We start from the raw sequence: 10,000 nt of genomic DNA on the forward strand, positions 1-10,000 counted from the left end.
TTCTACTACCTAGTACTTCTACTACCTAGTACTTCTACTGCCTAGTACTTCTACTGCCTAGTACTTCTACTACCTAGTACTTCTACTGCCTAGTACTTCTACTGCCTAATACTTCTACTGCCTAGTAATTCTACTGCCTAGTACTTCTACTGCCTAGTACTTCTACTGCCTAGTACTTCTACTACCTAGTACTTCTACTGCCTAGTACTTCTACTGCCTAGTACTTCTACTACCTAGTACTTCTACTGCCTAGTACTTCTACTGCCAAGTACTTCTACTACCTAGTACTTCTACTGCTTAGTACACCTACTGCCTAGTACTGCTACTGCCTAGTACTTCTACTACCTAGTACTTCTTCTGCCTAGTACTTCTACTGCCTAGTACTTCTACTACCTAGTACTTCTACTGCCTAGTACTTCTACTACCTAGTACTTCTACTGCCTAGTACTTCTACTACATAGGACTTCTACTGCCTAGTACTTCTACTGCCTAGTACTTCTACTACCTAGTACTTCTACTGCCTAGTACTTCTACTGCCTAGTACTTCTACTACCTAGTACTTCTACTGCCTAGTACTTCTACTACCTAGGACTTCTACTACCTAGTACTTCTACTGCCTAGTACTTCTACTGCCAAGTACTTCTACTACCTAGTACTTCTACTGCCTAGTAACTCTACTGCCTAGTACTTCTACTGCCTAGTACTTCTACTACCTAGTACTTCTACTGCCTAGTTCTTCTATGACCTAGTACTTCTACTGCCTAGTACTTCTACTGCATAGTACTTCTACTGCCTAGTACTTCTACTGCCTAGTACTTCTACTACCTAGTAATTCTACTGCATAGTACTTCTATTGCCTAGTACTTCTACTACCTAGTACTTCTACTACCTAGTACTTCTACTGCCTAGTACATCTACTGCCTAGTACTTCTACTACCTAGTACTTCTACTAGCTAGTACTTCTACTGCCTAGTACTTCTACTACCTAGTACTTCTACTGCCTAGTACTTCTACTGCCTAGTACTTCTACTACCTAGTACTTCTACCGCCTAGTACTTCTACTGCCAAGTACTTCTACTACCTAGTACTTCTACTGCCTAGAACACCTACTGCCTAGTACTGCTACTGCCTAGTACTTCTACTACCTAGTACTTCTTCTGCCTAGTACTTCTACTGCCTAGTACTTCTACTACCTAGTACTTCTACTGCCTAGTACTTCTACTACCTAGTACTTCTACTGCCTAGTACTTCTACTACATAGGACTTCTACTGCCTAGTACTTCTACTGCCTAGTACTTCTACTACCTAGTACTTCTACTGCCTAGTACTTCTACTGCCTAGTACCTCTACTACCTAGTACTTCTACTCCCTAGTACTTCTACTACCTAGGACTTCTACTACCTAGTACTTCTACTGCCTAGTACTTCTACTACCTAGTACTTCTACTGCCTAGTACACCTACTGCCTAGTACTGCTACTGCCTAGTACTTCTACTACCTAGTACTTCTTCTGCCTAGTACTTCTACTGCCTAGTACTTCTACTACCTAGTACTTCTACTGCCTAGTACTTCTACTACCTAGTACTTCTACTGCCTAGTACTTCTACTACATAGGACTTCTACTGCCTAGTACTTCTACTGCCTAGTACTTCTACTACCTAGTACTTCTACTGCCTAGTACTTCTACTGCCTAGTACTTCTACTACCTAGTACTTCTACTGCCTTGTACTTCTACTACCTAGGACTTCTACTACCTAGTACTTCTACTGCCTAGTACTTCTACTGCCAAGTACTTCTACTACCTAGTACTTCTACTGCCTAGTAACTCTACTGCCTAGTACTTCTACTGCCTAGTACTTCTATTACCTAGTACTTCTACTGCCTAGTTCTTCTATGACCTAGTACTTCTACTGCCTAGTACTTCTACTGCATAGTACTTCTACTGCCTAGTACTTCTACTGCCTAGTACTTCTACTACCTAGTACTTCTACTGCATAGTACTTCTATTGCCTAGTACTTCTACTACCTAGTACTTCTACTACCTAGTACTTCTACTACCTAGTACTTCTACTGCCTAGTACATCTACTGCCTAGTACTTCTACTACCTAGTACTCCTACTGCCTAGTACTTCTACTGCCTAGTACTTCTACTGCCTAATACTTCTACTGCCTAGTAATTCTACTGCCTAGTACTTCTACCGCCTAGTACTTCTACTGCCTAGTACTTCTACTAGCTAGTACTTCTACTACCTAGTACTTCTACTACCTAGTATTTCTACTGCCTAGTACTTCTACTGCCTAGTACTTCTACTGCCTAGTACTTCTACTACCTAGTACTTCTACTACCTAGTACTTCTACCGCCTAGTACTTCTACTGCTTAGTACTTCTACTACCTAGTACTTCGACCGCCTAGTACTTCTACTGCCTAATACTTCTACTGCCTAGTACTTCTACTACGTAGTACTTCTACTGCCTAGTACTTCTACTGCCTAGTACTTCTACTACCTAGTACTTCTACTGCCTAGTACTTCTACTGCCAAGTACTTATACTACCTAGTACTTCTACTGCCTAGAACACCTACTGCCTAGTACTGCTACTGCCTAGTACTTCTACTACCTAGTACTTCTTCTGCCTAGTACTTCTACTGCCTAGTACTTCTACTACCTAGTACTTCTACTGCCTAGTACTTCTACTACCTAGTACTTCTACTGCCTAGTACTTCTACTACATAGGACTTCTACTGCCTAGTACTTCTACTGCCTAGTACTTCTACTACCTAGGACTTCTACTACCTAGTACTTCTACTGCCTAGTACTTCTACTACCTAGTACTTCTACTGCCTAGTACACCTACTGCCTAGTACTGCTACTGCCTAGTACTTCTACTACCTAGTACTTCTTCTGCCTAGTACTTCTACTGCCTAGTACTTCTACTACCTAGTACTTCTACTGCCTAGTACTTCTACTACCTAGTACTTCTACTGCCTAGTACTTCTACTACATAGGACTTCTACTGCCTAGTACTTCTACTGCCTAGTACTTCTACTACCTAGTACTTCTACTGCCTAGTACTTCTACTGCCTAGTACTTCTACTACCTAGTACTTCTACTGCCTAGTACTTCTACTACCTAGGACTTCTACTACCTAGTACTTCTACTGCCTAGTACTTCTACTGCCAAGTACATCTACTACCTAGTACTTCTACTGCCTAGTAACTCTACTGCCTAGTACTTCTACTGCCTAGTACTTATACTACCTAGTACTTCTACTGCCTAGTTCTTCTATGACCTAGTACTTCTACTGCCTAGTACTTCTACTGCCTAGTACTTCTACTGCCTAGTACTTCTACTACCTAGTACTTCTACTGCATAGTACTTCTATTGCCTAGTACTTCTACTACCTAGTACTTCTACTACCTAGTACTTCTACCGCCTAGTACTTCTACTGCCTAGTACATCTACTGCCTAGTACTTCTACTACCTAGTACTTCTACTGCCTAGTACTTCTACTGCCTAGTACTTCTACTACCTAATACTTCTACTGCCTAGTAATTCTACTGCCTAGTACTTCTACTGCCTAGTACTTCTACTAGCTAGTACTTCTACTACCTAGTACTTCTACTACCTAGTACTTCTACTGCCTAGTACTTCTACTGCCTAGTACTTCTACTGCCTAGTACTTCTACTGCCTAGTACTTCTACTACCTAGTACTTCTACTACCTAGTACTTCTACTGCCTAGTACTTCTACTGCTTAGTACTTCTACTACCTAGTACTTCGACTGCCAAGTACTTCTACTGCCTAATACTTCTACTGCCTAGTAATTCTACTGCCTAGTACTTCTACTGCCTAGTACTTCTACTGCCTAGTACTTCTACTAGCTAGTACTTCTACTGCCTAGTACTTCTACTACCTAGTACTTCTACTGCCTAGTACTTCTACTGCCTAGTACTTCTACTACCTAGTACTTCTACTGCCTAGTACTTCTACTGCCAAGTACTTCTACTACCTAGTACTTCTACTGCCTAGAACACCTACTGCCTAGTACTGCTACTGCCTAGTACTTCTACTACCTAGTACTTCTTCTGCCTAGTACTTCTACTGCCTAGTACTTCTACTACCTAGTACTTCTACTGCCTAGTACTTCTACTACCTAGTACTACTACTGCCTAGTACTTCTACTACATAGGACTTCTACTGCCTAGTACTTCTACTGCCTAGTACTTCTACTACCTAGTACTTCTACTGCCTAGTACTTCTACTGCCTAGTACTTCTACTACCTAGTACTTCTACTGCCTAGTACTTCTACTACCTAGGACTTCTACTACCTAGTACTTCTACTGCCTAGTACTTCTACTGCCAAGTACTTCTACTACCTAGTACTTCTACTGCCTAGTAACTCTACTGCCCAGTACTTCTACTGCCTAGTACTTCTACTACCTAGTACTTCTACTGCCTAGTTCTTCTATGACCTAGTACTTCTACTGCCTAGTACTTCTACTGCCTAGTACTTCTACTGACTAGTACTCCTACTACCTAGTACTTCTACTGTACTTTACCTGAGGCAGGGCCTGCATGACCGTGTCCAGCAACGCTCTCATCCCCACTGCCATCTTCAGTAGCTTCAGGACTGACGACACACACACACACACACACAACACACACACACACACACACAAACACACACACACACACATACATTACTACAGAATAACTGTAGTAAAACATATTCGGTGACATACTAATGGAGGTTGGGCTCTGTGATGATGTCACTGACAGGGCGCTGGAGGAGGAGGAGGAGGAAAAGGAGGAGGCAGGGTTGATTGGTAACAGTGGAGGATGGCCACAACATGAATGAAATAACTGTCTGTTTGAAGTTGACAAATTATCCAGAGGAGCAGGCCTCTACACACACACACACACACACACACACACACACACACACACACACACACACACACGCACACACTCTACCTCTCCTCTACCTCCTCTCTACCTCTCCTCTACCTCTTCTCTACCTCTCCTCTACCTCTCCTATACTTCCTCCCTACCTCCCCTCTACCTCTCCTCTACCTCTCCTCTACCTCTCCTCTACCTCTTCTCTACCTCTTCTCTACCTCCCCTTTACCTCTCCTCTACCTCTCCTCTACCTCCCCTCTACCTCTCCTCTACTTCTCCTCTACCTCTCCTCTACCTCCCCTCTACCTCTCCTCTACCTCTCCTCTACCTCCACTCTACCTCTCCTCTACCTCTCCTCTACCTCTTCTCTACCTCCCCTCTAACCCTCCTCTACCTCTCCCCTTCCTCTCCTCTACCTCCTCTCTACCTCTCCTCTACCTCCTCTCTACCTCCTCTCTACCTCTCCTCTACCTCTCCTCTACCTCCCCTCTACAACCTCCTCTACCTCTCCTCTACCTCCTCTCTACCTCCTCTCTACCTCTCCTCTACCTCTCCTCTACCTCCCCTCTACACCTCCTCTACCTCTCCTCTACCTCTTCTCTACCTCTCCTCTACATCCCCTCTCTCTCCTCTACGTCCTCCCTACCTCTCCTCTCCTCTTCCTCTACTGCTCCTCTACCTCTCCTCTACCTCCTCTCTACATCTCTTCTACCGCTCCTACCTCTCCTCTACCTCTCCACTACCTCCTCTCTACCTCCTCTCTACCTCCCCTCTACCTCTCCTCTACCTCTCCTCTACCTCTCCTCTACCTCTCATCTACCTCTTCTCTACATCCCCTCTACCTCTCCTCTACCTCCTCTCTACCTCTCCTCTACCTCTCCTCTACCTCTCCTCTACCTCCTCTCTACCTCCCCTCTACCTCTCCTCTACCTCTCCTCTACCTCCCCTCTACCTCTCCTCTACCTCTCCTCTACCTCTCCTCTACCTCCCCTCTACTTCTCCTCTACCTCCCCTCTACCTCCTCTCTACCTCTCCTCCACCTCCTCTCTACCTCTCCTCTACCTCTCCTCTACCTCTCCTCTACCTCCTCTCCACCTCTCTTCTACCTCTCCTCTACCTCCCCTCTACCTCCTCTCTACCGCTCCTCTACCTCTCCACTACCTCTCCTCTACCTCCTCTCTACCTCCTCTCTACCTCCCCTCTACCTCTCCTCTACCTCTCCTCTACCTCTCCTCTACCTCTCATCTACCTCTTCTCTACATCCCCTCTACCTCTCCTCTACCTCCTCTCTACCTCTCCTCTACCTCTCCTCTACCTCTCCTCTACCTCCTCTCTACCTCCCCTCTACCTCTCCTCTACCTCTCCTCTACCTCCCCTCTACCTCTCCTCTACCTCTCCTCTACCTCTCCTCTACCTCCCCTCTACTTCTCCTCTACCTCCCCTCTACCTCCTCTCTACCTCTCCTCCACCTCCTCTCTACCTCTCCTCTACCTCTCCTCTACCTCTCCTCTACCTCTCCTCTACCTCCTCTCCACCTCTCTTCTACCTCTCCTCTACCTCCCCTCTACCTCCTCTCTACCTCTCCTCCACCTCCTCTCTACCTCTCCTCTACCTCTCCTCTACCTCTCCTCTATCTCCTCTCTACCTCCCCTCTACCTCTCCTCTACCTCTCCTCTACCTCCTCTCTACCTCTCCTCTACCTCCTCTCTACCTCTCCTCTACCTCCTCTCTACCTCTTCTCTACCTCTCCTCTACCTCTCCTCTATCTCCTCTCTACCTCCCCTCTACCTCTCCTCTACCTCTCCTCTACCTCTCCTCTACCTCTCCTCTACCTCTCCTCTACCTCCTCTCTACCTCCCCTCTTCCTCTCCTCTACCTCCTCTCTACCTCTCCTGTACCTCCTCTCTACCTCCTATCCACCTCTCTTCTACCTCTACTCTACCTCCCCTCTACCTCCTCTCTACCTCTCCCCTTCCTCCTCTCTACCTCTCCTTTACCTCTCCTCTACCTCTCCTCTACCTCTCCTCTACCTCCTCTCCACCTCTCTTCTACCTCTCCTCTACCTCCCCTCTACCTCCTCTCTACCGCTCCTCTACCTCTCCACTACCTCTCCTCTACCTCCTCTCTACCTCCTCTCTACCTCCCCTCTACCTCTCCTCTACCTCTCCTCTACCTCTCCTCTACCTCTCATCTACCTCTTCTCTACATCCCCTCTACCTCTCCTCTACCTCCTCTCTACCTCTCCTCTACCTCCTCTCTACATCTCTTCTACCGCTCCTCTACCTCTCCTCTACCTCTCCACTACCTCCTCTCTACCTCCTCTCTACCTCCCCTCTACCTCTCCTCTACATCCCCTCTACCTCTCCTCTACCTCCTCTCTACCTCTCCTCTACCTCTCCTCTACCTCTCCTCTACCTCCTCTCTACCTCCCCTCTACCTCTCCTCTACCTCTCCTCTACCTCCCCTCTACCTCTCCTCTACCTCTCCTCTACCTCTCCTCTACCTCCCCTCTACTTCTCCTCTACCTCCCCTCTACCTCCTCTCTACCTCTCCTCCACCTCCTCTCTACCTCTCCTCTACCTCTCCTCTACCTCTCCTCTACCTCCTCTCCACCTCTCTTCTACCTCTCCTCTACCTCCCCTCTACCTCCTCTCTACCGCTCCTCTACCTCTCCACTACCTCTCCTCTACCTCCTCTCTACCTCCTCTCTACCTCCCCTCTACCTCTCCTCTACCTCTCCTCTACCTCTCCTCTACCTCTCATCTACCTCTTCTCTACATCCCCTCTACCTCTCCTCTACCTCCTCTCTACCTCTCCTCTACCTCTCCTCTACCTCTCCTCTACCTCCTCTCTACCTCCCCTCTACCTCTCCTCTACCTCTCCTCTACCTCCCCTCTACCTCTCCTCTACCTCTCCTCTACCTCTCCTCTACCTCCCCTCTACTTCTCCTCTACCTCCCCTCTACCTCCTCTCTACCTCTCCTCCACCTCCTCTCTACCTCTCCTCTACCTCTCCTCTACCTCTCCTCTACCTCTCCTCTACCTCCTCTCCACCTCTCTTCTACCTCTCCTCTACCTCCCCTCTACCTCCTCTCTACCTCTCCTCCACCTCCTCTCTACCTCTCCTCTACCTCTCCTCTACCTCTCCTCTATCTCCTCTCTACCTCCCCTCTACCTCTCCTCTACCTCTCCTCTACCTCCTCTCTACCTCTCCTCTACCTCCTCTCTACCTCTCCTCTACCTCCTCTCTACCTCTTCTCTACCTCTCCTCTACCTCTCCTCTATCTCCTCTCTACCTCCCCTCTACCTCTCCTCTACCTCTCCTCTACCTCTCCTCTACCTCTCCTCTACCTCTCCTCTACCTCCTCTCTACCTCCCCTCTTCCTCTCCTCTACCTCCTCTCTACCTCTCCTGTACCTCCTCTCTACCTCCTATCCACCTCTCTTCTACCTCTACTCTACCTCCCCTCTACCTCCTCTCTACCTCTCCCCTTCCTCCTCTCTACCTCTCCTTTACCTCTCCTCTACCTCTCCTCTACCTCTCCTCTACCTCCTCTCCACCTCTCTTCTACCTCTCCTCTACCTCCCCTCTACCTCCTCTCTACCGCTCCTCTACCTCTCCACTACCTCTCCTCTACCTCCTCTCTACCTCCTCTCTACCTCCCCTCTACCTCTCCTCTACCTCTCCTCTACCTCTCCTCTACCTCTTCTCTACCTCTCCTCTACATCTCCTCTACCTCCTCACTCAGCATTCACTACTTTCCTATACATTTCTCCTCTTCTTCTTATTCTTATCTTCTTATTTCTCCTCTTCCTCTGCCACCTTTTACCATCATCCTCTCTTTCTAATTTGTCTTTCCCTGTCTCCTTCTATAAACAGGCAGTAATTTTCTGTCCCTGTCTCCTTTCTGTAAACAGACAGTAATTATCTGTCCCTGTCTCCTTTCTGTAAACAGGCAGTACTTCTCGGTCCCTGTCTCCTTTCTGTAAACAGGCAGTAATTCTCTGTCCCTGTCTCCTTTCTGTAAACAGACAGTAATTATCTGTCCCTGTCTCCTTTCTGTAAACAGGCAGTAATTATCTGTCCCTGTCTCCTTTCTGTAAACAGGCAGTACTTATCTGTCCCTTTCTCCTTTCTGTAAACAGACAGTACTTCTCGGTCCCTGTCTCCTTTCTGTCTCCCTGAGCTCACCACCTGTCTCCTCCTCTCCCTCCCAGTCTGTCTCCCTGAGCTCACCACCCGTCCCCTCCCACCCAGTCTGTCTCCCTGAGCTCACCACCCGTCCCCTCCCTCCCAGTCTGTCTCCCTGAGCTCAGCACCTGTCCCCTCCTGTCCCTCTCAGTCTGTCACCCTGAGCTCATCACCTGTCCCCTCCTCTCGCTCCCAGTCTGCCTCCCTGAGTCCCCTCCCTCTCTGTCCTGTGTGTGTGAGATGGCTTTGTTCCCGGTGCCATCTGGTCTCTTCACACCTTTCCAGGGATGCTTTGGGGCCAGCCACACAAAAAAGAGGAGAAACCCTGGGAAACACTGCTTTACAACCCATATTAAAACAGAAGGACAGTAACGGAGGAGGATTTAGTGCGTGTACTTGTGTGTGTGTGTAGAGAGAAAAAGAGAGAGATAATGTGTGTGAGTGTGTGTATGTGTGTATGTGTGTGTGTGTGTGTGTGTGTGTGTGTGTGTGTGTGTGTGTGTGTGTGTGTGTGTCCGTGTGTGTGTGTGCGTGTGTGTGTATGTGTGTGTACGTGTGTACATGTGTGTGTGTGTACGTGTGTACATGTGTGTGTGTGTTCGTGTGTACATGTGTGTGTGTTTGTCTACACCTCTTGCTATCCTCAGTACTCTCATGATCCTGATGATAGTAGGGTTGATGGGCAGGGATGCGTTAACCTCAATCTCCTCCAGAGTGATGCCCATGATGGACAGCAACACTATGGCCAGATCCAGCTGGTTCCACCTACAACACACACACACAGGTCATGTTATATACACACACACAGGTCATGTTATATACACACACACAGGTCATGTTATACACACACACACACAGGTCATGTTATATACATACACACACAGGTCATGTTATATACACACACACAGGT

General features: G+C 47.7%; 1 protein-coding gene across 1 annotated transcript in view; it reads right to left on the bottom strand.

Annotated features, from left to right (window-relative positions):
• LOC110492818 (voltage-dependent T-type calcium channel subunit alpha-1G-like) overlaps positions 1-10,000 on the bottom strand; it is a 230,248-nt gene that overhangs the window by 20,747 nt on the left and 199,501 nt on the right. Inside the window, 2 exon segments of the mRNA XM_090201677.1 lie at positions 4,561-4,631; positions 9,722-9,855. Coding sequence (XP_090057803.1) covers positions 4,561-4,631; positions 9,722-9,855 — 205 coding nt within the window.

Source organism: Oncorhynchus mykiss, chromosome 16, assembly GCF_057628025.1.
Source record: "Oncorhynchus mykiss isolate SJ-2025 chromosome 16, ASM5762802v1, whole genome shotgun sequence".
NCBI classification, from domain to species: domain Eukaryota; kingdom Metazoa; phylum Chordata; class Actinopteri; order Salmoniformes; family Salmonidae; genus Oncorhynchus; species Oncorhynchus mykiss.